Here is a 27,537-nt window from a genome sequence, read left to right on the forward strand (position 1 = left end):
ACATATTTATATAGACATACTCTACATATTTCTCGCAAATTAGTATTCTGTTATAAAACCTGTTTTTTGTTTATTTCTTATGAAACTATACTCAATTTGAATGATAGAAATGTACCAATCAAATATTAAAGGTGCCATGTTGTTGTTCATCACACTAGGTATGTGATGTGTCCGCTCCTTTACGCATCTGCATTCATAATTTATTAAAATACAAATTTATTTATCATTCGCTGTTATTCTTAGATAATGTGTAGAGCCATCTTCAAAGATTACAACTATTCATGGATCTAATTTAACCTTATTGACACGAAGACTGTTAAAAGGAGCAGAGCAGAAGAATCAAGGACTTGATGATAATTTAGCTTATCGTTATCGGCTTGTTTTTACGAGTTCATCATAGTTCACCACAATTCGGCTCAATTTATATTTTTTCATATAATAAGAAAGTGCCAGTATCACCCGGACTAGTCATCAAAATGAACACTAACCTTCTGTTTGTTGAATCAGTGGAAGTACTGCGGAATAGTTTGTCGCACTATCACACCTTGTTAGAAGCGATTCTGGTGGTTTGGATAGTGTGGTTTATTTCTAAGAAACGAAGTAACCAGAACTCAGTACCTTCAAAAGAATTAGTGGAGAACAAATTAGCAGAATGGCGGCCGGAATCTCTTGTACCAGAATCACCGAAAAATCATCCTTCGTTAAGTCTGAAATATGTCACTTCCAAAGTCGGAAAGCGAGTAATAGTTAATGGAAAAAATTGTCTTAATTTGGGTACACATAACTACTTAGGTTTAAGCGACAAAGCAGAGCTGATAGAAAGTGCTGCAGTGGCTATAAAGAAATACGGCGTTGGATCTTGCGGACCACGAGGCTTCTATGGAACCGTCGACGTACATCTTGAATTAGAAGAACGTTTAGCTAAATTTATGGGCGTGGAAGAAGCAATAATATACTCGTATGGATTCGCCACTGTGTCGACTGCAATTCCAGCTTATTGTAAACGTAAAGATTTAATATTTGTGGACGAGCGAGTGAATTTTGCTATACAAAAAGGATTGGATGCATCTCGAGGAAATATTCAATATTTCAAACACAATGATGCTCAAGATTTACGTAATCTCTTAATGAAACAAGAGGAAATAGATAAAAGACATCTTAAAAAGGATGCGAAAGTCAGACGTTTTCTGATTATAGAGGGTATTTATATGAATACAGGGAACATCTGTCCTCTCCCAGAATTATTGGCTCTGTGTAAGGAGTACAAATTGAGAATCTTTATCGACGAGTCAATATCATTTGGTACCATCGGGCTACATGGAAGAGGTGTTACTGAATACTTTAACATTCCTATAAGTGAAATAGATATGATAATGGGTGAGGAGCAATTATTAAAGCCAAATATATATATATTGTTAATACATGAATGCATGTATAATAGTACGTATTTATATATATTATTGTATATATTTTTTAGGATCTTTAGAATGGGCTATAGGAACTATTGGTGGCTTTTGTGTAGGAGCCTCCTTTATTATTGATCATCAACGTTTGTCTGGTCTTGGCTACTGTTTCTCAGCGTCTCAACCACCTCTCTTGGCATCTGCTGCTATCACTTCTTTAAATATGATTGAAAATAATTTAGAAATATTGCAGTCTTTGAGAAATAATGCCTTAGCGATACATAATGGTCTCAAAGAAATCCTCATGTTAGAGTGCTCTAGTTTTGCAGAATCGCCTTTGAAGCATGTATATCTAAAGGAGCAGAAAGATCATGCCATAGAGGAGAAATTACTATCTGCAATTTCAAATAAATGTATAGAAAATAACTTGGCGATTATAGTGCCTGTCTATTTGGAAACTGAAATAATTTTACCCAGACCTAGTCTTAGACTTTGTATATCTGCTAGTCTGGATAACAGTGATATCAAGTTCGCACTAAATACTTTAAAGAAGTGTACAGAAGAAGTTTTGTTGTCATTTTGTGAATGAAATAAATGAAACTTGAAAAAGTTATATTTTAAGATATATTCAGCTTATATATCAGAAATGCATCTATTTATACATATCATATTCTGTGTATCAACACAAATATATTGATTCGTCCATGTAGCTTTTTTGTACGATGAAAATATAGTTATTAAAATAAAATAGAGCTTTAAAAACATTACTATATACTTATTTTTTTAATAACATTTCATAGAAAAATGACATCAAAATTTTATAAACTTGTTAAAGAATATTAAGAATATCCCTTCAGAGATTGTTGTTCACAATTGTGAAAAAATCTAAACGTGTATGATACAATAAAAATTCAAATTTATAAATAAATCAGTGTTAATAAATAAATATTTGAATATTGTAAAATAAATCTTTCTAAGCTATTTGACAATCAAATAGTTTAGAAAAATTCGCTGAACAACTTACATGAAGGAGCAGACTTTTAAAATGTTTTGTCCCAAAATTTATTCTTTTAGTTAGAGATGGCGTAATGTTTAGTGTTGAAAAACTTGTATAAACTACTCTGAGATATTCATTTTCTCATCTTTAATTTATATATTGAAAAAAACCTTTCAAACGATATTCGAATGCATTTATGTCCTTTAATTAGAGACAAATAAAATGCATTTAACATTTTTAGCAATTGTTTAGCAATTTGGTTAACATCTCACATGCTACTAATTAGCATATTGTTATTTTTTTAAAGCATTTTTTAAAGCAGTTTTCTTTCTCGTTTTCTGAAAATTATAAATTTTAAAAGTCTGCTCTTCATATAATTATATAAAAAAGCCTGTTATAATATAACGACAACAACTAATACTTGCAAACCGCTTTATTATTATAATAGATACAGATACGCCCTTATTAGTTGTCTCTCGTTTCGGGTTCTTCGTCGTATGCCGCCATGACCTTTTCCATAATTTCCCATAATTTATCCCTCGCTAAATCTTTGCAGAAAACCTGTAACAAAATAATTTACATATAAATCTATTAATATAAACTGATGTAGAGACATATAATACTCACATTGAACCATGGCTGTTGATCGCATTCATCCATCAAAGGTACAACTACGCCATAAATTTGCAATGACAAATTAATACAAGCTATTGCTATTAAATTCGGTGGATAATCAAGAATAGCTGGGGAATGATGAAAATCTTGCAGCAGTGCCATACTTGTTTTGGCAACAGGATACTTAGACCATTCCTCTTCGCCAAACCAAGCTTGCAAAGATCTTAGATAATGAAGCATGTACTGTAATAAAGTTTCATATAGTTATTAATATGGCATACATGCATATTAACATTATTAATAAAGTTAATAATATTTGCGATACCTTATGCGGATGTACAGGTGTAACCTGAAACTTGAGCATCCTCATGATTAAAAGTTCAGCTTGAACAATCGCATCTCTCATACTCCAATACTGATCTCCAAGATCAAGCGGCTGAGATCCTCTATGAAGTGTATTATAGGATACATTCATTACATCTCGTATTTTTAGCGTATCATCCTTTACTTTACCAGCCAGATAAAGACAAGTTGCAGCTAAAAGCTAAAAAAAGATAAAATTCGTCAAATTTATTCAAAACTTATCTAGAATCTCGAAATAATTATATTATAACCCATTTTTACATAATTATCATATCCCTGTGGTGTCGCTTCTTTAATAAATCTATGATATAGCGTAGCAGCGGTAGCTATTGTCAATGGATGAGCTTCCAATTTCAAACCTACAATCGAACAAGTATTTTATAAAAAAAATCATATTTTATAGATAACTTTCTATGATAAATTATTGTTATAACATACCGCATTCGAAGATAAATCGTGAAACCGTAAAGCTGTCATTAGACTTGGTATAATCGATTGTAATGCTTTTTTGTAATGTATTCCTTTTCTCACGTTGCATTGCAAGAACATCGATCACATCTTTCATCTTCGAGCTAAAAAAGTGCAAAAAAATGCATTAAGAATCGATTGTTCCATCTTCGGATAAACTATGTGGTAATCTACCTACTGAATAAACAAAAGAATAAAAGTAAAAGCATAAGAGATTAAGAGTGTAAGACAGTGAACTGAAGTTAACCGAAAGATGAAGCAACCTAGTCTAAATATATAAAAGAAAAAAAGAAAGAAACATGGCTCGATATACAACAAACGATATAGAACAAACTTCAAGAATAATGAGTGCCAGAATTATGTCAGAATAGCGTTGAGAAAATATTGAAAAGCGTTTGATCTGTCAAGAGTAAACTGACGTATAACCTTATCTCAGTGTCATCCAATGTGAACTCATTGTACCTGAGAGTTTCAGTGCCGGTTGGCTCTGAGGGATTCATCGCGGATATACTTGTCTTCGCAGAAAAGCTCTCGTTTAAAAATTGTATAAGCGCGCTAGTAAAAAAACTTCAGTTTCCAACTCACTCAGGTACAAGAGATCCCGCAAGAAACCTGAGAGCGGCCATACCGCCATGCCGGCTTTTTCATATGACGCGCAAAAACTAGCAAAAATCTACCCGTATATTAGCGGCATCAACGTCATTTTCTACAAAATGATGTGAACTACGTATCACATTATTAACAACCGTTGATAAAGTCGTATTATCGAAAATTGAATTTTAAAAAGAAAATGTTATATTTTAATGATACAATTGAAGAAAATTTGAAAAAAAATTTTGTTCTCTCCGTACACGTCATCAAAGTTGAAATTTATTTTTCAATTCTTTGAGATTTATTTTAAAATAATGTTATCTATAGAGAGAGAATGAAATCGTTCCAGAGACAGGAGCATGAGGTTTCAAGTTCGGATAAATGTGAGATTGGACAGAAGCAAGATTGGACAAAAGGAAGATTGGACAGATGGAAGATTGAACAGATGGAAGAATGGCCATCGATTGTGGATTTTGAAAGGAGGTGAAAATTAGAAAAGAGAGCAAAGGTTACTAGGTATTAACCAATTAAATTATGAATACTCTAGTGAATTTGCTCACTTTTGTAATTTTCATCTCATTTGAAGATACACAATCGATTCCCAGGGCACCAACAAGATACTATTAAAGACTCTCGGCGCTTATGAAAATTCGCGTGCCTGTTAACATTTAAGTGATTAATGCCTATTTCCACCAACGTAGTTCTTATTCTTCCAAAGATTAGAAAAAGACAAAGAGTAAATTGAATCTAAATTAAAGTTAATCTACGTTGGTAGAAATGGGGATAAGAATAATGAACTAGTAATACGATATTAATTTCATAATTTATTAGTTTTTATTAAACATATACATATATTTAAAACTTAATATTCGATTTTTATTTAAAACTATGATTTTAATGATATCATCCGAGTTTAATTATTAATAGAGATGATAACTGCAGAGAAAAAAATTGTAATTTTTCAGCAATATATAAGATATTATATCATTAAAAATATAAGCTTAAAACTGGTTCTACATTAGTTGCAAGCTGATTGCAAGTTTGTTACGACAGCCAATCTAAAACTTGCATTTTGAAATCAACGTTTCATATTGGCTGTCGCAACAAACTTGCGATTAGCGTGCAATTAATATACAATAGAACCGACTTTAGTTGCAAGTCGATCGCAAGTTTGTTGCAATAGCCAATTAGAAACTTGCATTTTGAAATCAACGCTTCATATTGGGTGCTTTCCATTTGATGATACAAGTTGACACAAGCGTCATTCTATCCTTATTGATATTTGAAGAGTGACAAAGATAGGGGCACAATAAAAGGAACAGGAAACAGAGAACAGAGAATAAGAATTTCCTATCAGAAATCATGTATTGTGGAATACACAGTTTCTGATAGGTTGAAATTCTTATTCTTTCTCCATAGAACGACATTTGTGTCGACTTGTGTCATCAAATGAAAAGCACCCATTGCTTTATGCGTGCAACAGATGCAGCCTATATCGCAACCTCTGCATCGCAACTCGCGACTGCTTACAGCGCCACCTTAACGGCGACCTGATTGGGACCATAAATATTCGCCCCCCCCCATGTGACTTGGGCACAGTATATACTTGGATCTCCTTTTAGACAATCTGAACTTCATACGTTGTCTGTTCACAAGCGCGTTGCGCGAGTCCAGTTGGCGTCCATCTCATCATCGTTCGTCTCGTAGGTTATGTCGCGTTGATAGCGCGCGTTAAAATTGCGATTGCGTTAAAATCTGTAAAATCACACGCGAATCTGTTTCAATCTATGACTCCGTGAGCGAGAAATTAAACAGATCGTAGAATCGCACGGCATTCTGTCCTCCATCATTAAAAAGATCGGGTGAACACCCTCGAGAATCTCCGCTTATTGCGTTGCTTTTTGCTAACATTGAAATTCCGGAGATTCTCGCCTTTGCTTTCTTCGCGGTGAACGTGACGTAAGGAGAAGAGAAAGAAAGAAGGAAAGGGAGATAGAGAGAAAAAAGCCGCGTCCAAATCGACGCCCGACAGGATAAATACGACGTGGAGGAAAAGAAGTAAGTAACTACGAGATGTCGGCGTCTCCTATTGCCAGACAGGCCACCCAGAGCCAGAGCATACCATCTAAGAGGATCGTCATTCATGATCCCAACCAGTTACCAGTCGATTACTCATCCACTCCCGGAGGCACGCTCTATTCCACGACGCCGGGAGGTCAGTATATCCATCTTTCTCAACTCTTCCATCTCCTTAACTCGCCCGCATTTCCGAGATATCTAAGCTACAATCTATATTCCCAAGTTGTCAACGGCTCCCTGTAAAACTTACGGAAAATACGTATTTAGACTAGTATTTGTAGTCTATTCTTGAATACAGATAATAGAATACAGATTTTAGTTAGGACTAATTAACGACTGGCAGCCCTATCGATTGAATTTTAGGATTTTAAAGTTAAGACCGAAACATAAACCAAGGGATAGGAAGTCTTGAGATTATAAGCCAAGAGAGCTGTATTAGCATCTTAAGACAGTCTCAAAATAAGAACGGACTATGAATATCTCCCTTACAATTGCTAAGACACACATTTAACTGCTCAATTAATAATAGCGATTGACGGATAAATATCAGACGAAATAAAAAAAATTCTTTTATAGAACTATTATCCATCTCCGGAATTCGTCAAAATAAAAGAAAAAAAGCCCGAATTTTATCACGAGGATCTTGCGATCTCCTCGGTATTGTACGCGAAGTCATTTACCATTTCACTAAACAATATGCGCACACGTGCAAGGCGCCGTCAAGGCCATTGATATTTACGCATAACGCGATCGTATCTTTCTCTTTCTCCCCGCATATACGTATGTACATACGTATACGCGTAAATGCGTCCCGATAACAAACTGTTACGTAATACCCGGTTCGACGCGGGTCTACTTCGTCGCCCGTTTGCATGGAAAATATCCAACACTTTTGTGCCGCATACGCGAAATTATATCCTATTGAACTGGTTAATTATCAGCTCTGGATAATGCGCAACCTTGACGTTAATCCATAACCGACACGCAGAGCGACGACCAGCAGATAATTTTTAGATCAAGAACTTCTGGATACTTTGGTGACACAATTTGACAAAAATGTTGTTATATCTTTGTTACTCACTGAATGTTGAGGAAAAAAAATAAAGCTTGTGTCGATTTGTATTACTAAATGAAAAGTGTCCTCTAATAACCTTTGAATATTTCCTCTGTCAAATAATTAATATATCATGTTAAAATATATTATATAATTTTATTATATTTATTATATTTATTATAATGTATTACATATTAATGTGTACGTTATAATTTATGTGTACGTTATATTTATTTTGTATATATCATAATATATTGTACATTGATATATTAATTTATTAATATTTCATTTAAATATCTTATGAATGAATAGTTTATTTACTTGAGTTCATTTTCAAGGACTTGGTTTAAAAATGTCTTCTACACATTCATCCACACCTTATAAATTAAAGGTTAACTAGAATTTTTGATTAGCATATCTACATTGGTTTACGCACTTTCCAGATTATATATATGTATAGCTTATCTATCTACGGCAATCTTTACGACTTGTATCATATCAACATTATTTACAATGTTTAACATTATTTACAATTATAATCACATTGTTATTTTATTACAAAATTCACATAATATAAATATTTTATAATTATATTAATAAGTTCCCATAAATTATAATTACATATGTTATGAGAAAAGATAACATGTTAATTATCTGTATGTAAAATCATAGAATTTAATTTTCTCTTTTTTTTAATGTTTTCTTCAAATCCACATTAATGTTTTTAGCTATCACTCTCAAATAATTCGAATTTTTATTTCCTGAAAGGAAAAAAGAGAAAAAGAATAAAATTAAATTTGAACAAAACTAAAAAATAGAAAGATTTTTTTCTCTCAAGGAGAAAGTGATTTATTAAAGTAATAGAGATAAAACGAACGTGATTCAAATGACGAAGTCACAGATCCCCGTGCTACTTCTTGAAGGGTTAAATTTATTAAGGCTGAAGTTCAGATCGCCGGACTCGACATTGAACGGATAACATTAAATGTTGGTTCTACTTATTGCGTTTTTAGCGAACGATAGAAGGATAACTTATCGCGTTAATGTTTACACTTCTTTATATGCGCATCACTTTGATCGCAAGCCGCGAAGTAAATACGTCCGTTATAAAAAAATGCGGATTGAAATTATACTGAGTGTCCTGTCATTTCTTTCGGTTTGTGGATTTTTTCGCAAATTTCGAACGGGTTTTTTCCACATGCACGTTAGCTTCCAGAACGATGAGTAATACCACTTTTAGTTATTAATCATATTGACAACTGCAGTTCACTTATCAGATAATGTTTCAAGTGGTCTTTAACAAAACCTTGTTCTTGAGGATCGAAGCATCTAACAGCAAAAATTAAAAAAAAATTGTACAAAAGATTGCACCATTAAATTTTTAATACGATTGAATGAGTTTGAATGATTTATTATTTGATCTAAAAAATTGTCAAACGAGTGAAATGACTTTTAAAAATGATATATTATTGTTGGATATCCCTACTGACAATTCTACTCTATTTATCTTACTCTCAACAAAGAGTTCGATTGTTGATATAACAATCAATATAACAATATTATTCTTTTTCTTAAGTCTATATTACGAAAATCGTAATCTAATCTATCCGCAGATGTTTATATGTTAATATTTTTATTTGTAATGATAAATCGTTCTCTCCGAGATCGAATCTGTTTGATTTATACGTATCTAATTAGAGCAATCGACATATCCCAAATAAAATAACATTTTGTAGATTTACAATACAATAAATATTATAAATGTACAATATGAAAGTATCGATAAAATGATCACTTTTCCGATCCCATTTTTTAGATTTCTCAAAAAAAAATTTCAGTTTCCAGTTTGAATTAAAAATATTCAGACATGAAAATCATATAAATAAAAAATCTAATTGAGATATATTAATAGTAAATAATTCACGAGTGGCGGTGTGTGACAAGCAGTTAGCTGCTTCTCTTCTTTTTCTTTTAACATGACGCAAGCGAAACTCGGTAGCGAGATAATGGGCGAATTCTCAAACCAGGTGAGTGAAGTCAGGTCACATGCACTTGGGACGTTGTTGTTCCTTGCCCCGCAATGTTTCCTGGGGCGTTAAACAGTCAAGGCCGAATTAATGCGTGCGTGCGATACATACCAACGTCGCCTGATGCGTAATCGGTGACGCGTGTAATGTTTATCGCGCCACGCCAGCGCGGCGCGCAGAAAGTCATGGCGATCTGAAAAACAAGGGTACAAACAGCGTGAAAACGACTGGACCTTCAAGATAACTTTAGCCGCGACAGTGAGCGCGCTTCGTAAATCTCACGTAAAATCTCAATACGTAAACAATGACAATTCAGTCAATAGACAGCCGCTTCGCAGATGAACACGTGTTCTTATCGAACCGTTGTGAAACTGTGATGAATTCCTTCTTTATTATTACTATTATTGTTCAGGTTGATGAACGATTTGGCCGAATAAGAGAGAAAGACGCTACTCATTCGAGGAAAATTGATTATTGACTCACATGGTTTCTGATCTAGTCGAATGATATTCCAAGTTAATAGAACAATCTTCTTCTCTGTAGATATTTATTATGTTTGTTATTAAAAGAGATGTGGATATTTATACATTATGTTCGTTGATTGGAAGAGAATTTTGTCAAATAAATTTTAATCAAGCTTCTTTAAAAAAGATATAAATTTATTTCACCTTGTGCTAAAAAAAAAACGAATCAGTTAGGTAAAAAAAAAAGAGATGAGACTCGTGTTACGCGAATTAAAACGGACGTGACTTACACAAAGAAATTCTAACATCTCTGGGTTGACTTTATATCGCACTATCTTTGCTTTCTGCGATTATGTTTGTTTTGGCATCCTCGCCGACTCTTGCACTCCTTTCAAGTTAGGTAGAGTCCGTACAGAAATACACTTGTATAAATAGGCAGCGTGCATCGCTTTTCGTGTAACTGTCGGGCCATTGTGTCGTTTCTGCGTGTTATCCTTAATCGTTATCCCATTATACAAATTCTTTTTTTGAACTTCGGCCCATTATTCCATTCTATTGTAGTTAAATCTTATTTGCACTTTTCTGACTAAAAAAATTTATTATCTGTAACATAAAAATTCACTGAAATCTCTTCTGTCGACTCTACTCAGCAACCATAAAGTTACAATTATGTCAAATTTGCGATAAAACCAATTTTAATTTTGCTTAACATTAATATTGTAGTCTTATCAGATAATTCTTAATCACAAAAATTACAGCTTCAAATATAACTTGTATATAAAAATACAAATTGCGTCGCAAGAAATATCAAGTATTTTGTATGTGTGCGCGCGCGCACATACACAAATACACTATATATATAGAACCATTCACTCAAATTTAATATTCAAGAATATTTTATAATGAAAATTTAATATATACCTAAAAGTTGAAGCTTCATTATAATAACAGATTTTATTGCTAATTAAATCTTCGAACCTTGTGCAGGTACTCGCATCGTGTACGAACGTGCGTTTTTAATGAATTTGCGAAACTCTCCAATATCACGAACGCCACCACGCAACCCGCTGACTATACCGTCTGAATTACTGAAGGGGAACACTCCGGTCATCACGAAAGATCCCGCAAAAAATACTAATAAAGGTCAGTCTGCTTATTTAAATCAATTGTTCTCGTGCGATTTCTGCTTTTCTTACTAAAAAATATAGGCTGAATGAATAATGCATTATTAAGGAAATATTTTATATTATTATTTTGTATTGACGATACATAATAATAATTGCATTAGAGAACTTTCCTCACTTTTGTTTGACGTTACAGACTCTCTGATGATCGAGGAATCCGCGGAGCAATTTGAAATGGATATGTGAGACAAATGCAACATGCTGTTGTTTATGACGATTGAAATGTGTTCGTAGCCATGCTCAAGAATATTGTCAATCAGTTTTATGACAATCGCACAGAGTTGAGAGTACATGGCTAATACGCTTTAATCCTGTGCCTTTTACCAGTGGTCTTAAGAATTGTGAATCTTATAAAAAGATTTTCTCCTTGACGAAAGGCCATATCTTATTCACATACATATATTGTATATTGTATACAAATCATTTTATTCTCGACGCTTGTTCTTGACCAATGTTATACGCGTATACTTGCATATAAAGAACGGCCGTGAATGTAAAGGTGCTAATGTTTATAAAACATTAGCGTCTAGTGTCTTCCTTTTAAAAATGGCCAAAGCGATGCTTTGTAACGTGTTTTGTAAGGAACTTGTATCTGTGAATAAATGATACATACATTTTATACATCCATACATTTTACTTTGTTATTATTATATACATCGTACAAAAATAATTAACAAAAATAATTATAGACTTCCAGTATATTAAGATTTCTTTAATATATGCCTATATATATATTTAATATGCCTATTAAGCATCAAAAATTTAATTGTGATATTATTTCAATAATTTAGCTCTCTGAATTTTCAAATTCGATAAAATTTTCGACGCACAGTACAAAATGACTACAAATTGGTATATATATATAATTCACATTGATTTAAGATCCAGTTTCGACCGTTATGAGCCTTTAATTCTTATTTTTTATTGATTATGTTCTCACATGTACAGTCCAATAAGATTCTTGTTTAAATATAATTAAGTACTATTTGAAAATTATATTGAACAACAAGTATTGTAACTTCATTTTTTAGCAAAAATATCTAATGACAATTCGAGGATAATCAAGTCACGTACATACAAAAAAAGTTGCATAATAAAAAGTTTTATGTAATAAAACGAAATTTTTTTTCCATTTTAAAATTAAAATTTAAAAGAATTACTTAAATTATTTAAAATTAAAAGAATCAGATCAAGTGTTAAGCTCGCGCTTAGATATAATATCAAACTGTCGTAATACTTTAAAAATCTTTGAAAAAAAGAGTTTAAAAAAAAAGAAAACTTTATAGTCACAATACTTTTTACTACTGCTTTTGTAGTAAATTAATTGCATTAAAGATCGTTATACATAAAGTTAATTCTAAGTAAATACTAAGTAATAGTACCTAATATAAAATTCTTTCGAAAAATACTGGATATTTCAAATAGTGCTTACATTATATTGTTTTGCACTGTAGATAAATATTGGATTAATTTATAACAGTTTTTAAACTGTATACATAAATGTAGAATAGAGCACAAACATTGACATAATACATTATCAGATATAAAATTTATCACAATTTCATCTACGTTGCCTAATTTCTTTCAAAAAATTTCTGTTTATGCAAAATTTGTTATTTTTGATATTCTTTCTAAAAGTATTGTTGCAACGTTAATTTTGTTTCCTTGCGCGTCGAAATCATCATAATAAATTAATTCACACAAATCTCTGGTTTCTGGGTTACTTTGTAAAATTTCTTGTAGTTTAGTATAAAATTTCTCGATAATCTTAGATTTATATTGTTTATATATAGCAGATTCAGGATGATTGTGTTTCTGTACTTCGTAGTATGTTAACAAAGGTGTCGCACCTTCCACCACTATATATATCGGTTTATTACCCAACTTTCTTCCTCCAGGATATATCTTGTAGGCATTATTGCGATACGTCCTACCTATATTCCCAGCCCGGTTACGTTTTTCCTCCTCTAGCTCGTGTATATTTTCCATCCACTGACAGGATGCTTCTTTTAAGTCTGGTGGGATGTATCCAGAAGATGGTATTAAAAGAAATAACTTGTGTACTGGAAATGTCACATTGTGATAGTCCTCGAAGTTTTCGATTTTCTCGATTATGCCCTTCTTCCCGGTTTCACTGGATGGTAGAGTAAGCCGCAGATAGCCATAGTAGAAATTATACGCCATACCCGTGCCATAATCCAGACCCTTCATAATATTGAGATCAGACAGCGATCCTGTCTCCCATTCAGCCAAGTTACTCATCCTGACTAGGCAGAAGGAAAATATCATCAGTGGCACGCACATGTACGGCCCGAAATCCCAGGCGTATCTCAAAGGGCACCCACGAATGGTGATGCTCAAGCCCAGAAACAGCAATGCGGCAATGATGATGATTGTCGCCGACAAGGTATTCAGAGAGAAGTGATACTTCGCTACTGACCAGAAGCTCTCCTCGGAATGCTGATTCACGTTAGTGGTGAACGAGATCAACGTCTGGCACAGACGTAGTGTCACGTCGCAAAGCAGAAAGATCACGAGGAAGACGGATGCGACGAAGGTGGTCGCGATCACCGACACAATCGTCCTGTCCTTTGTCGTCTTGAACGCGGCGAAGGCGAAAAAACCGAGGAGGATGACGCTGTACGCCAAATAGGTCTTCAGTTTATGATCGGCCGTCGAATACTTCTCGCTTTCCATCCTCTTCGAAATGTAGTCACTCAATCAAGCTAGATCCGTCCAAATTCGGCCTGCAGGAAACAACCGAATCACTGTGCTGCGATAAACTTCAGAGAAACGTGACACAGCTGCGTCAAGTATCGAATGTGACACACCCTTCCTTCTGCGAATTCTACATATCGAAATAGAACAGGAAAGGTGCTTAAAGGTTTATCCAAATGGACTTGCATAATCATGTATAACGTACCGTAAAAAAGCCGATCAATCTTGCGTGTCCAACGTTACGTTGCTAAACTTCATATCCATTTTATATTGTAATGCGTAATTAGTCGACTTCTTTTCCTATGTATCAGCTTACATCGATCACTCGGCTAAAGGAGTAACTTTTTTTTATCTTATTTACGTAATTGGTGAACATGAGGAATGAGTAATCAATGTTATATCATGTGCCATTGTAAATATTTATAGTTTACGATTTAGTAAACAGTACATTCCTTAATTGGAATACAATATTTGTTTATATCGTATAGTTTGATAGACTTTTTATAGTTTGAGTGACTTTTTAAGAAATTGTGTTAAAAAATAAATCGAATTTTGATTTAAAAAAATTTTATAAAGAATCGCTGACATTATTAAACTGTGTATATATTTCGAATTTTCTGACTTAAAATTTTGATTCCATCGAAGATATTTGATTCTCATGTCACATATATTGAATTCTATCAAAGAGATTTCTACACATACTATGAATTTCCAAGAGCACGGATAACACAATAAAAACGGATAAATTCTTTTTAGTCTAACTTCTTATAGTTTTTTTTTCTTTTTTTTCTGTCTCCGCAACATGAAACGAAAAAGAGAAAAGATGAACCGTGCAAGTTCAGCTAAAAAGAAATTTAGTGAATCGTTACATTTTTATTATTTATCAAAACAATTGTTGAACAAAGATGAAATGATCACTATGTTACACTATATTACTTTGTAAATATAGCGATCATATTATCTTTAGTTCGTCTTTCTTCCTTTTCTCTCCAGGAGGAAAGAAGAAGATAAAATGATGCAAAAGTTCAGCCAAAAGAACAGGCCTTTTGTTTAATATTGGTAAACAACAAGAATGTAATAATTCATTGAATCATACTGTGTCATTTGTATCGCTTGTTAAACCGGTTCTATATTAGTTGCAAGCTGATCGCAATTTGTTGCGACAGCCAATATGAAGTGTTGATTTCAAAATACAAGTTTCAGATTGGCTGTCGCACAAACTTGCAATTAATGTAGAACCGACTTTAGAAGGAATACTTTTATCTCTTGCTGGAAAGAGCAAAATATGACGCCCTTTATATTTTAAATTAGCCGTATTTCCAAAACATCTAATATTTATTTACTAAATAAGAATCACACAAATACGAATGTCCTTAACGTTGTTTTGTATACCTACAATTCCTATTAAGAATCGTTAGCTTTACTTTACGCCAATAATCTTTCAAGCGACTGCAAATTAATACGAACTATAACAGCAACTGATAACGACTGAGCCGCTGCACAAACTGCATTCTGCAAAACAGTGCAAGCGGCTGAACAGGCATGACAGAACGCGTCCATGCGACCCGAGGTTGAACTAATTAACTCTCGACGTCGATGAGTGTTTTTGGCGGGAAGGCGTTCGCTCATAACCCTTCATTTCCGGTGAACGGGGGAAAAGCGTGACCGAGATAAAGGCGCGAGAAAGCGCGATTCCGTTTTTTCCCCCGATCGTGTCGGTTGATCTCGCGTCGCACCTGGTCACACCTGCCGGTGAACTCTTCTCGCGATTTCGTAATCGCGAGACCCGAGACGACAAGCGATCGTCCTGTAACGGTTCTCAAGCTGGCGGCACAGCTGCGCCGGCTACGCTATCCTCTTTCCGAGGGCGCACGAGAGAGGAAGCCACTCGGTAACGCGCGCCAGAGAAAGAAAGAGAGAACAGGAGATAGCGTTGGACGGGGGTGAGTGGGCCGGGAGGGGAGGAAATGGAGGGGAGAGCGCGTGTTGCCAGGTCGCGCGCGCGGAGCGCTGTTAACGCGAGTGAAACGAGCTGATGGACCGACCGCAGCACGGTCGGGAGACATCTACGATCGATAAAGGCTCGTAGAGAAAGCCCGAAATCGCGAGAGGGAGAGAGGAAGAGAGATAAATAAAGACAGAGAGAGAGAGAGAGAGAGAAAGAAAGACAGATCGGCCGACAAGCGAGCGATCGGCACGCTTTTGTACGAGGTGATAAACGCCTTGGCGATTTTTCGCGACGCAGGCAAGACAGCCGCGACGACGACGACGTCGACGACGGCGACGACGGCGGTAGTAGTGGTGGTGGTGATAGTAGTGGTGGTGGTGCGCGGCGCCGCGCGATTAATACAATCGGCAGGTGATTTCTCGTCGCTGATTAAAGCGCCATGTCCCGCGATGGACCAATCAGCTGCTTGGTAAACCGCCGTGAGACCTCGAGTCTGTCCACAGACGAATGACAACAAAAGAGACTGATAGAAGTCGCGCGCGCGAGAGAGCGAGCCCGAGTTTTTTCGCACGCGAGTGTGTTACCCCCGCGCGCAGCCGAGGAGGCCCAGTATATCCGCCGTCGCGGCCGCTTTTTTTCCGTTTACCCCCCGTAGCGCGCCGCGAGTAACGTCGCTTAGCCTGGTGGTGGTGAAAGGTGTCGTGAGGAATATGAAGAGGAGAAATGTCGAGTGCGGTAAGCTTCGGAGGCCCTTGAAACGCAACAAGCTCACCGAAGGGATCTACGGAAGGTAAATTCTCACGCCGCCATATGCGTATCGCGTACGTACGTACGTACATCTACGTCGGGGAATGGCCGTTTTCCTTCGTAATCAAAAAACGTAACCAAAACCCTCCTCCTCCCCCCACCCCCCCCTCACCCCCCGCGCCGTCCCCCCTCGCCTACCTCGCGGAAAGACGCGAGTGTTGTAGGTCACGACAACGATAACGATAATAATGATAACGACGACCATAATAATGACGAGCATGATAATTATGATTATGATCATGATGTTGATGATGATAATAACGGCAGTGGCAACGATCGCGCGCGCGAATGTCGAGGAACCGCGACGCCGAATCGACGCCGCTCTTGTCTCGCTTGACATTTACCTGTCGTCCTACGATTCGGATGTTCGAAGGACATACGAATCTCCTTCGTTCTCGCCGCTTTTCTATTTCTTTCTTTTTTTTTTTCCTTTCATCCCGCAGTCTCTCGTCCAAACGCATCCATCACATATTTAGCACATACATATACACATATATATACAGCATCTTATGTTCCAACTCTTGTTTGTTGTATATGGCTTACAAGCGGTTAAACACCGCGATAACAGTAAAACAAATGCGATAGTTCAACGGACCTTTCTTTCTTGTTCTCTTTTTTTTACTTGGAGAGCATAAGATCTTGTTATGTAAGATCTCTGGTGTTTTCGATGACACCAACTTGGTATCTCGTATCTTGTGATCCAAACATATTTATCGAATATTTTGAAAGAAAATATGGATGGCTCACAAAGGTCAGTACAATTTGTTTTTTGTCATTGACCTGGACTGTATTAAAAACCTTCTTTCTTGTTTTTTTTTCAAATGTATATTTATTTTATTTCAAGTACAAGTATGTACTAATTGAACTATAAAACACTAAAGTAAATATAGAAACATACAGATGTATCGGTCACTGTGAGTTGTAATCTAGCATATGGCAAGCATAACATGTATTAAAATAATTATATTTGTTTCAGTACCTTGCTTTATCTGAAGTTTCTTCTACTATGGGCCATGGTGATCTTGGCAGACTTCATTTTGGAATTCCGTTTTGAATTTTTGTGGCCGTTCTGGCTACTCCTCCGAAGCGTTTACGATTCCTTTAAATATCAAGGCTTAGTAAGTGTGTTATGCAATTATCAAGATCATGTAATTGGACATTAATGGATATATATAAAATCTCATTATCTCTTTTTTTCTCTCTGTTTTAGGCCTTCTCTGTATTTTTTATTTGTATTGCACTTACGTCAGACATGATTTGCTTCTTTTTTATCCCTGTGCATTGGCTGTTTTTTGCTGCCAGCACTTATGTTTGGGTGCAATACGTCTGGCATACAGGTACATAGAAAATAAATGTATTTGAAATATGGACAAACATGTAATGTACATCTGTCAAAATGTAATTCCTTTATACTACTGGTCCATGACATACTTGCAGGAATTCAATTTTTAAGAATTCTAATTTTTAATAGATGTATTTAATAGATGTAAGAGATTAATTGAAATGTATATTTTAAATAGATAAAGGAGTGTGTCTACCAACTGTGATGCTGTGGCTACTATTTCTATATATAGAAGCAGCAGTGCGGTTGCGTGACTTGCGTCATATGCCATTTCACCTAGACCTCTGTCGGCCGTTTGCAGCACATTGGTAACAGTTTTATCTTTGATTTTTTTTTTATAGATAATATATCATCAAAAGATTATGCTTCGTGTATATTAGATATATATAAATCTAATAGGATAACCTATTTATGTCCATTTGTGCTCCAAGTAAAGTTTTCTGCATTGCGTATTTCTAGCATTGGCTATCCTGTAGTTACATTGGGCTTTGGTTTCAAGAGCTATGTAGGCTACAGAATGAGGCAGGTTAGTAATCTTTAACAATTTTACATTGATTTATTACAAATATCTTCTGTACAATAAGATATTTATCATGGCGATTATATTTATTTCAATTCATTCTTGCTCTCGATAGAGAAAACAAAAAGATGTGGCAAAGGAGAACGAGTTCTACCTACAATTACTGCAGCAAGCACTGCCTCTAGAGCAACAAGCTATGTCAATGCAGCAAATCCAACCGCAAATGCAGCCACAGACACAGCAGGTCACTGCGTCGTTAGAGCAACATGTGAAAACTCAAACACACAAATTGAGTCCACAATATAATCCAAGCCCTGAAAAAAGCAGAGGTAGCTTGTATTTATTATCAACTATTGTCCCATGTTAATACAGATTGCTATACTTTCCGTGATTACACGCATTTTTATGTTTCTGCTTGTTCTTTTAGAGGGCAATAACAATTCTATAGAAACGAACGTACAAAATGGCGGAGTACACACTAGTAGCCCAGTCACATCACAAACACAGACTGCTACTACCAAAAGTACTCATAGAAAATCCTTAGACAAGAGTGAAAAGCAGGAAGAGCAGCATAATAAACACAATGTATCAAATAATTCACCGTCGGACAAAAGCGACAAGAAATTTATACACAGTAATGGAAGTACAGTATCGCACAGTGACATACAACTCATCGAAAGGGTGGGGTATGGTCGATTTCATATTCAAAAATGTATTTCTCTTCAATCACACTTTAATTTCACGTAAAATACTTATCGACACAATTTCTTAAAACAGATCTGTAAATGATTTTGACATAAATGAAGTAGAAAAGGACAAATCTATTAAGGGTTGCGGACATACTACAATAAAATCACAAACGAACGGTTCGGTAGCAGGAAAATGGAATAACGTGAAAGAAAGTCGAGATTCATCGTCGACTACTAATGCCCAACGGGAACGTAAAACTCGACAGGTTAAAAATACGAGTGAGATCACAGCAGAGCAACAGAAACAGCAAGACGATTATTATCAAAGGTATATTATATGAGAAGAATTTTTCTTGTAAATACATTATAAGTTTCTATTGAAATTCTGCTAATCCAACATATTTTCGAAGGCACAGATTGAAACTGTTACAAATCTGTGTGTGGTATTCGTACTTCACAAATCCTGTACCGTCTTGTATCCATCTAGTAGACTTCCTGTCAGTTTCTTCAGCATGATTTGTCGTTGAAATAGGTTACTGGTGTGTCGCAGGCTCGAGGCAGACATAAAACGTTTGAAGTCAGATTTGCAATCAAGTCGACAGATGGAACAAGAATTACGATCGCAAATCAATGTCTTGCTCAATGGAGAGAGACAAGCTAAGGGTGACATTCAACAACTCCAACATGATAACGATCAATTGCAAAGCAAGTAAGTAAATTTTTCAATAATTAATAACTTTATGAATTATTTAATAATTGTAAATTATTTTTATAATGTTACTATAAATTTATATTACATATGACTATAAATTTATATTACATATGAAAAGAATCTATCAGTTAGTGTATGCTTTATACAATATTTGAAAATTTTATTTTCTATATTTTCCATTATAATTTCTAAATTTGAATTTTAAATATACAAACTATATGTAATGTTAACATATATAATAATATAATCTATAAATTTATTGTTAATCCTTTTGCTTTGTTTTTTCATTTTTTTTATAATAAAAAGAAGACATTTTTTGTTATCTGTTTCTATTCGTGTTAGTATCTGAACAGAAAAGATGTACATATAGATTTATATATCTAAATAAATCATAAAATTTTTTTTTAAATAATTTATTCAAATTTTAGTTAAATTAAAATATATATTTGTTATATTATTAATCATGCTTATCTTATATTGTTACGATTTGGACATATATTGGAATTATTGATCATTACATTCTCTTCTACATATATTAATATTAAAACACAAGAGTATCATATTTAATAGGACATATGATAGTCATTAATTCTTTTAATTTTTTAAAATTAAACATGAAAAATGTACCCAGAAAAGGAAGACAGAAAATTTTTATTTCGATTTTTTAATAAAATCAAACAAATTCTGTAATGTAAATTTTAATATTATAGATTACATGGTTTAGTGACGGCACGTCAATTGGATAAGCAAACAATGTCATCATTGGAAAAGCGAATTGCAGAAGAGCGAAAGCAACGTAACATATGCGAAGCATCCTTGCTCTCCGAACGAAGGGCACGACGAGCTGCCGAAGAAGCGCGCTCTGCAATTCCACCACCACCACCTCCACTTATCAGGCAAGAATGCACAGACGCGTGTAAAAATCGAAGATCTCAAATGGAACAGGACCTTAAAAATTTGCGCCGAGAACTCAAATTGAAAGAAGAAAGGTAAGAACATAAATTTGTTAGCATAAAAGTATAAAATTATTTTAGATTATAAATTTTACAATGTAAAATAAACGGAGCGCAAATATCGTATATTATATGTTGATTCAGATGTAACGCATTGGAAAACGATGCCGCGCGTTGTAAAGAGAACCACAGAGAGTGTGAAATTTTACTCTCTGCACTCAATGCGCTGCAAGATAAAAACGCACATTTGGAAAACAGCTTGAGCGCAGAAACGCGTATAAAACTTGATCTGTTTTCGGCACTCGGCGAAGTCAAACGACAATTAGAAATCCGAGAAAGTAAGTGATTGAAACAACGCTTCGTTCGCATTGTTTCATATATTTTTCATATATTTTTTTTCATATATTTCTATTTTCTTAATATTTGTAATCTATGATTGAAGAACGGGTAAATATTTGTTAAAAATAATAGAAACGCATATATTACCTATGATTGTTGCATTAGCAATATATCATATTATTTTCTGTTAAATCAGGCTTAATCAGATCTCAAGAGAAAGAAATCGAAATGTTGAAAACAAAAATAGCGCAAGATTTAGCTGTGATGCCACAAGATACATTTGGTCCAGCGCCAACCTGTGCGACGTCCAAGCTTCGTTTAAATAGTGAAGTGAGAGTAGCAGGAACAAAAATACGTTCGAATGAAAGTCCGGGGTGTACCGTGTCAAATTTGGATCCGAATGCGACAGCGTACACGCCTAAAAGTTCCCTTATAGCATCGACTGAAGCTTAAGGAATTACAATTCTCTCATCAGAAACCTGATAGTAGGATACATCAACTACAAAGAATGTTTCAAGTTTCTTCGTGGAATATCACTATTTGATTCACAAGTATGCAAAATACGGATTTATCAACTGCTGAATCTTTTCTGCATCATCTTCTTTAAGACAACACATATTTTTATTATATACGGATCCTCCCGATGTAAACAAAACCTGGAAGTCTTCCATGAGAAACTTCGCGAAACATGTTTTGTATCGTGTCTTGTCGTTTTGAAAAAGAAATGGAACCGTTGACATTACTTATGATCACGCGACGCGGCACTGGTTTCTAGAATGTCAAGGAAATCCAGTAACAATCTTAATTTGTAACGTTTATGCTGTAGGTCGATCTTACGGATATATAACGATTCGTGAATTCAGTGAATCGTAACTATCTCTTTTCACATGCATAAATATCGATAATAATGTCTAACAATTTAAAAAAATCAGTGTATCTGATCGTTAGTTTATTTGTAAGTAAAATATATTTTATATTCTACAAGAATACTTTCTCTCGGAAAGAATTTGTCTTATACATTTGTCATGCTGAACTTTATATATAATGTAGATTTTTTATATATTTTTTTAACTATTTCAGAACATGATTTGACATTTCAAATCGATCTTTATGTAAGGTAGGAGAAAAGTGCTAAGAGATTTTTTATTAGCAAAGTTGCAATAAAGGATATGTTGGAAAAGTTAATATCCGTATTACGATCTTCCTGCAGTATGCCTAAACATACGATGACTTGTCAAAGATGCATTCTTATTCAAGTCGTATAACTGAAGCTAGTCCATCATACAAACTATTTAAATATCATTGGCGTGTCAAGCCATTTTATGTTATGCGATCATCATACAGAAATAGCCATTGACAACATAGAAAGAAATATGAGCATTATCCAAGAAGGATCAAAGTAAATGTCACGACGCCAAATTTGTTTTAAGTAATCCTAATGTCCGTACGATGATACTCTCACATGCACACAGAGTGCGTATTTGTTTTTAAATTTTCATACTTTTAGTTTAATATTTTTGTTTTATGTATTGGCTTTCAAAACGATATAAAGTAGCCATTACATTTTTCGTGTGTGGAAAAAATAATATAAATTTCAATGTGATAAGAACGATTGATTCGTAAAACGTTACTAACAAAAAGATGTGATGGCTAACTTGATTTAATTTAAAAAAAAGCTTGGCATTCATATTATGATCATGCTGGTATGTGAGACTATGTAATGCCATATAATATATTTGGTTAAAACAAAAAAAGAGTTTAAACACAAAATGATAATTTTATTAAAAGTACAAAGATAGAAAAAAGTTATTTTCATATTGAAATCACTTTATTTAAGAAGAATATTTATTTCATTATTTAGCATTGAAAAAGTTGATAAAACTACATTGTGACTAGATATAAATGTGGATAAAGTTCTTTTTTCTTATGTGACGTCCATTAATATAATTCCAGAGTTAAAAAAAAGAAATTTTGTATTCTTTTTTTTAAATTATTATTCTTAACATATATATCTGTATACAATATGTATATATATATATGCTATATGTTATATGTATGTTATATGAATATAATTATATAGACATATATATATGCACATATAAGTACATACATATACATATGCATATATGTATAGAAATTACATGACTTGGACAAAAGCTTTATGATACCATTATGAAGGTGTGGTACATAATGTTTATATGAGAGATCTGTTTATTCTTATAAAAATATAATTGTATATGGCGTATATCTCGATTATTTTAAATATTCGCGAAAATAAAGCGATCATATCAGTCTATCGATTCACATATTACGCTATTTAAGTGGGTGCTATATGTTACAATTCTGATTTCTTTAAGTTTATGTACCTTCATCTTGAAAAATTGATAAAAATTGTTACTTTTAATTTTAATTGGCTCATGGAGTATTTGGAAGACTTGTTTAAGAGCATACAATGGCATTACGAATGATTAATCAATAATGATCAAAAATTATGTGTGTATGTGTGTGAGTGTGAGTGTGTGTGCGTGCGTGTGTGTGTGAAATTGATTGAATAATTAATCGACATTAATAAAGTTGGCGTTTTTATTCTATTCGCAAGAAAGCCAGTACTTGCTTCATTACGTTGCAAATATTGTGTAAACTTGTTAATTATTACGAGGTCATTCTTCCATAATTGTACATACAAAGCACTGTCATGACAATTTACTTATGGACACTAGTAGTGGATCATGACCAACTAGTCAAGCGAAGGAGGAAGTTCTACAAGCACGAATATTTAATAGGTATCCAACATTCAAACTTTTCGCCTTTTATGGAAAAGAATACAGAACCCTCTCACTTTACTAAGATTTAGCATTTGGACTCATTGGATAATGTGAATTGTGATGAGTCCACAATTTCCCGGATGATCCACATAAAGGACAACGTTGTAAAGGCTTTCCTGCACAATGTGTATATTATTAAATTTTGAATTTATCTTCAAAAGAGCAGTGCGAGTTTGTTACTTATAAGAAAGTTACGTAGAAGTTTTCTAATTTGCATATGTTAGTAATGTGTACTTTTAAGTGCATGAAATAACTCGGATGGTTGCTAGTTTATTGGGGAAAGAAATGATAAAATATGTGCATTTCTATTTCCGAATTGTTGTCCCAGTGTCGAAGATATTACTTATACTTAACTTTGATCTTGCGAATAAAATCGTTGATAAGTTTCGATTTAGATTTGCGTTTGCTTACACTTTGCACATAAATAACGTAGCGAAGACGATATAGACATGTAAATAAATATTTACCGGAAAGGAATTTTGATACCGCTTCGTAAACGCATTGATGTAATTGTTGGGGCACTTGCGTGACATAGTTATTTTGCTATTTAAAAAAAGTCAATTTTCATTACGGTGATTAAGATAAATCTGCCGATTTAATTTGGACAACGAGATTTAACTGACAGGCTTGTTAGCAAAGGAAAAAAGAAAAATAAAGTTAAAAAGGTTATTGATTCGTAAAAAGAAATATCGATTAGTATTGTGAATACGTGTACCTGACCAAGGGGTTTCTTGAAAAATATCGCAATCGAAAATACTATAGTACATGTTACATTTATTATAGATTTTTGTATGCGATATAGATTCAAAAACATGAACCCAGGACGTGTGCTATAATAGTTCTTTTTTCTTTTCTTTTTTTCCATTTTTTTGGCTAATTTACTTATCTTGGATTTAATTCCACCAGAGAGAAGGCTGGCTTGATAAGCAATTAATATTATGCGAGATAATGTATACATTGAGTTATTGTGATATACATATACATACACAAAAAAAAACAAACGCGCGCAATACACATTCACACTGATACACATTTACATAATCATCATATGTAAATATACATTCGCTTTACATATTTATTTGTGTATACTCGTACATCGCGTGCACATCGAAAGACATGCGGTTGCCTGCGCGTATACACATACATATATGTGTATAACTATTTTAGTTACTACATAACGTTCTCTTATCATAATAAATTAATAATGAGATAATTAATCGATCGCTAATAGGTAAGTTTCCTATTTCCAAATGCATTGTTTCATTTCGCGCGACAAGAGGAAGACGTGCGTAACAAAGTACTTAATTTTTATGTTCGATTTTGTTCGGCATTCTTCTTGGACGTGTGTGTGAGAGCGAGAGCGAAAGAGAAAAAGATTAGAGACATGCACAAAAGAAGATTCAGGTACTTTTTGTAATACCTGCTTCCTGAATAATTTGTAAGTTCTCTGATATTACATAACTAATTTATTAAGTTGGCGAATTGACAATAAAAAGCTTTTTTGTTTTATAACGTTTCCGGCGTCTCGAATCTGACCTCAAATATAATGGGAAAAGTATCTTACGGATGCCTTTTTTTTCTTTTTTTTTTTTTTTTTACATATTAGTTATTAACGTCTTGTGCGCTTCCACAAACACATGCGTACTTATTGTCATTGCGTAGCAATTAAGTTTATATCGTCGCGAGCGACGAGTATAGCATATTAAATGCAGTAACAGCAACACCGCTATTGATCTCATATATTGCGCGATCGTACACGCAAATGCCCTTATTAACGATTTATTATAAAACCGACATGCTGGATATCTCGTAGAGTGAAATTTATAAAACATACTTTAATCATCTTCTGGAGATAAAACAAATCAAGCAAGTGACATTACGCCTAACTGGAGAGAATCACGTGCGTTTCAATCTGCTGCATATATGATATATATATATATATATATATATATATATATATATATATATATATATATATATCACATAAATAAGGCAGTGAGTTTAAAAAGAAAAATCATAAGAATCTGACTAAGAGAACTTTTACGATTAATCGTAAAACTCACCAAGTATGAACCAGATATGTACGACACTATCGTACATGCGTTTCTACCGTTAATTCGTAACCAAGCTTTGAGAAATCCTGTTTCGAACGATGGCACTTCTGGCCAATACCACAATAATCTTATATTTATAATGATCCTTCTCTTCTGCATATTTTCTGTCTATCGGTCATACATAATATATTTAATTTTTGTTTTCATATTAAAATACATGCTTTATAAATTTTCCTTTCATCCTTTCGAAATCATATTCTAATTTCCTATTAAATATAATTGTAACAAAACATTGAGATTCCTCTTCTTGCCTATCCTAATATTATGAATTTTATAGAAGAGAGAGATACGATTTATAACAACTTAGCTATACAGAAATCCATACTGTTCTTTTTTTCTCATTTCTATTGTTTCAAAAAAAAGGAAAATTCTAAAGCCGTATAAAATAAATAAAATTATTTGCTGGGAAAGAAACACGCGCACACCTAAGAATTATTTTCGAATATACAAATATTCATTTAAATGATATATAATTATGCAAGATTTCTAAAACATAAGGAAGCAGAGAGATTATCGATGATATTAATAATGGATAATTTTATTGTATATTGTGCTACAAATAATCTCCACAGCAATATTTATTAAAATAAACATTGTAAAAACTGATATATTGCGTATAGTTTATCACACATCAATGACTACAGTGATATTAAAACTCTTTCTGATGCACTGTGATATGATTAATGATATTGTATTTTTATTTGCTGTACGATTTTATTTGATGCACGTTTATAAATATATTAACAACTTTCTTTTCCTCGATGATTAAAAACAAGGAGAGGAATTTCCATGATTTATGTGAGAATCGTTTATATTGATGCTGACACTGGCGACACAATCCGACATTTTTTATTTTTTTTAATAAACGTTATTTCGTTTAATGAAAATGAACGAGTTCTTGTAGGTTCGCTTGTAGAAACAACAGTTAAACTTGTAGAAATCGGTCTTGTGAGTAACATCGATTCGATCGATGGTCCCTTTTTTATAAACGGAATAAAATGCATTCAATGTAAGCAACTACAGAGCAATATAAAAAGCAAGCATTAGCTGACAATATCATACAGAACGCAGCAATATAAAATTTAATTTTCACACATTTTATGTTACGATCAAAGCATAATTATACTTACAGGTTCCTATTAGTATTGAAAACGATGGTTTTTACTTTGCTCTTATATACGAAAGTGAATGATTATCGCAAATCTAAAAAAAATCTGTATTACGCAACGCGATTGTGACTGAATTTTTAATAAATCAAGAATGCATACACAGATATATGTACGTACGTATGTATATGTATATAAGTTTCTTTTCTCATGTTCCAG

General features: G+C 33.8%; 5 protein-coding genes across 14 annotated transcripts; 3 read left to right on the forward strand and 2 right to left on the reverse strand.

Annotated features, from left to right (window-relative positions):
• The first annotated feature begins 72 nt into the window (after positions 1–72).
• Positions 73–2,331, forward strand: Spt-I (serine palmitoyltransferase subunit I). Its single transcript, XM_011068275.2, has 3 exons — positions 73–158; positions 244–1,377; positions 1,478–2,331. Exons 2-3 carry the CDS (start codon positions 477–479, stop codon positions 1,990–1,992), a joined length of 1,416 nt encoding a protein of 471 aa, XP_011066577.1. The 5' UTR covers positions 73–158; positions 244–476; the 3' UTR covers positions 1,993–2,331.
• A 487-nt stretch (positions 2,332–2,818) lies between these two features.
• Positions 2,819–4,512, reverse strand: koko (cyclin Q). 2 transcript variants are annotated; one of them, XM_011068271.2, is made up of 6 exons: positions 4,309–4,512; positions 3,817–3,950; positions 3,640–3,737; positions 3,341–3,559; positions 3,028–3,258; positions 2,819–2,961 (listed from the first exon to the last, which is right to left on the reverse strand). In XM_011068271.2, exons 1-6 carry the CDS (start codon positions 4,344–4,346, stop codon positions 2,866–2,868), a joined length of 816 nt encoding a protein of 271 aa, XP_011066573.1. In that variant the 5' UTR covers positions 4,347–4,512; the 3' UTR covers positions 2,819–2,865. The 2 variants fall into 2 exon arrangements, with proteins under 2 accessions (XP_011066573.1, XP_011066572.1); XM_011068270.2 differs by having other exon boundaries at positions 4,273–4,512.
• Positions 4,513–6,021: 1,509 nt separating this feature from the next.
• Thor (eukaryotic translation initiation factor 4E binding protein thor) lies at positions 6,022–11,874 on the forward strand. The gene is made up of 3 exons (XM_011068260.2): positions 6,022–6,652; positions 11,049–11,204; positions 11,382–11,874. Exons 1-3 carry the CDS (start codon positions 6,511–6,513, stop codon positions 11,429–11,431), a joined length of 348 nt encoding a protein of 115 aa, XP_011066562.1. The 5' UTR covers positions 6,022–6,510; the 3' UTR covers positions 11,432–11,874.
• On the reverse strand, positions 8,269–17,081 carry Sting (transmembrane protein sting). 7 transcript variants are annotated; one of them, XR_015546203.1, is made up of 6 exons: positions 14,169–15,818; positions 13,180–14,093; positions 11,364–11,837; positions 10,352–11,256; positions 10,081–10,271; positions 8,269–9,790 (listed from the first exon to the last, which is right to left on the reverse strand). XR_015546203.1 is itself a non-coding variant. In XM_011068263.2 (3 exons), the coding sequence occupies exon 3, from the start codon at positions 13,940–13,942 to the stop codon at positions 12,845–12,847; it is 1,098 nt and encodes a 365-aa protein (XP_011066565.1). In that variant the 5' UTR covers positions 13,943–14,093; positions 14,169–14,292; positions 17,063–17,081; the 3' UTR covers positions 11,860–12,844. The 7 variants fall into 7 exon arrangements, 5 of the variants coding, with proteins under 5 accessions (XP_011066565.1, XP_011066566.1, XP_011066564.1 ...); XR_015546202.1 differs by having other exon boundaries at positions 13,096–14,093; XM_011068263.2 differs by lacking the exons at positions 8,269–9,790; positions 10,081–10,271; positions 10,352–11,256; positions 11,364–11,837 and adding an exon at positions 17,063–17,081 and having other exon boundaries at positions 11,860–14,093; positions 14,169–14,292.
• On the forward strand, positions 15,968–26,580 carry LOC105153429 (macoilin). 3 transcript variants are annotated; one of them, XM_087409662.1, is made up of 12 exons: positions 15,968–16,701; positions 17,695–17,836; positions 17,929–18,055; positions 18,239–18,368; positions 18,520–18,586; positions 18,696–18,912; positions 19,008–19,266; positions 19,358–19,597; positions 19,802–19,978; positions 20,692–20,970; positions 21,079–21,272; positions 21,470–26,580. In XM_087409662.1, exons 1-12 carry the CDS (start codon positions 16,622–16,624, stop codon positions 21,724–21,726), a joined length of 2,169 nt encoding a protein of 722 aa, XP_087265788.1. In that variant the 5' UTR covers positions 15,968–16,621; the 3' UTR covers positions 21,727–26,580. The 3 variants fall into 3 exon arrangements, with proteins under 3 accessions (XP_087265788.1, XP_087265790.1, XP_087265789.1); XM_087409664.1 differs by having other exon boundaries at positions 19,820–19,978; XM_087409663.1 differs by having other exon boundaries at positions 18,696–18,909.
• The last annotated feature ends 957 nt before the right edge of the window (positions 26,581–27,537 follow it).

This window comes from Acromyrmex echinatior, chromosome 9, assembly GCF_024713525.1.
Source record: "Acromyrmex echinatior isolate Ae372 chromosome 9, ASM2471352v2, whole genome shotgun sequence".
NCBI classification, from domain to species: domain Eukaryota; kingdom Metazoa; phylum Arthropoda; class Insecta; order Hymenoptera; family Formicidae; genus Acromyrmex; species Acromyrmex echinatior.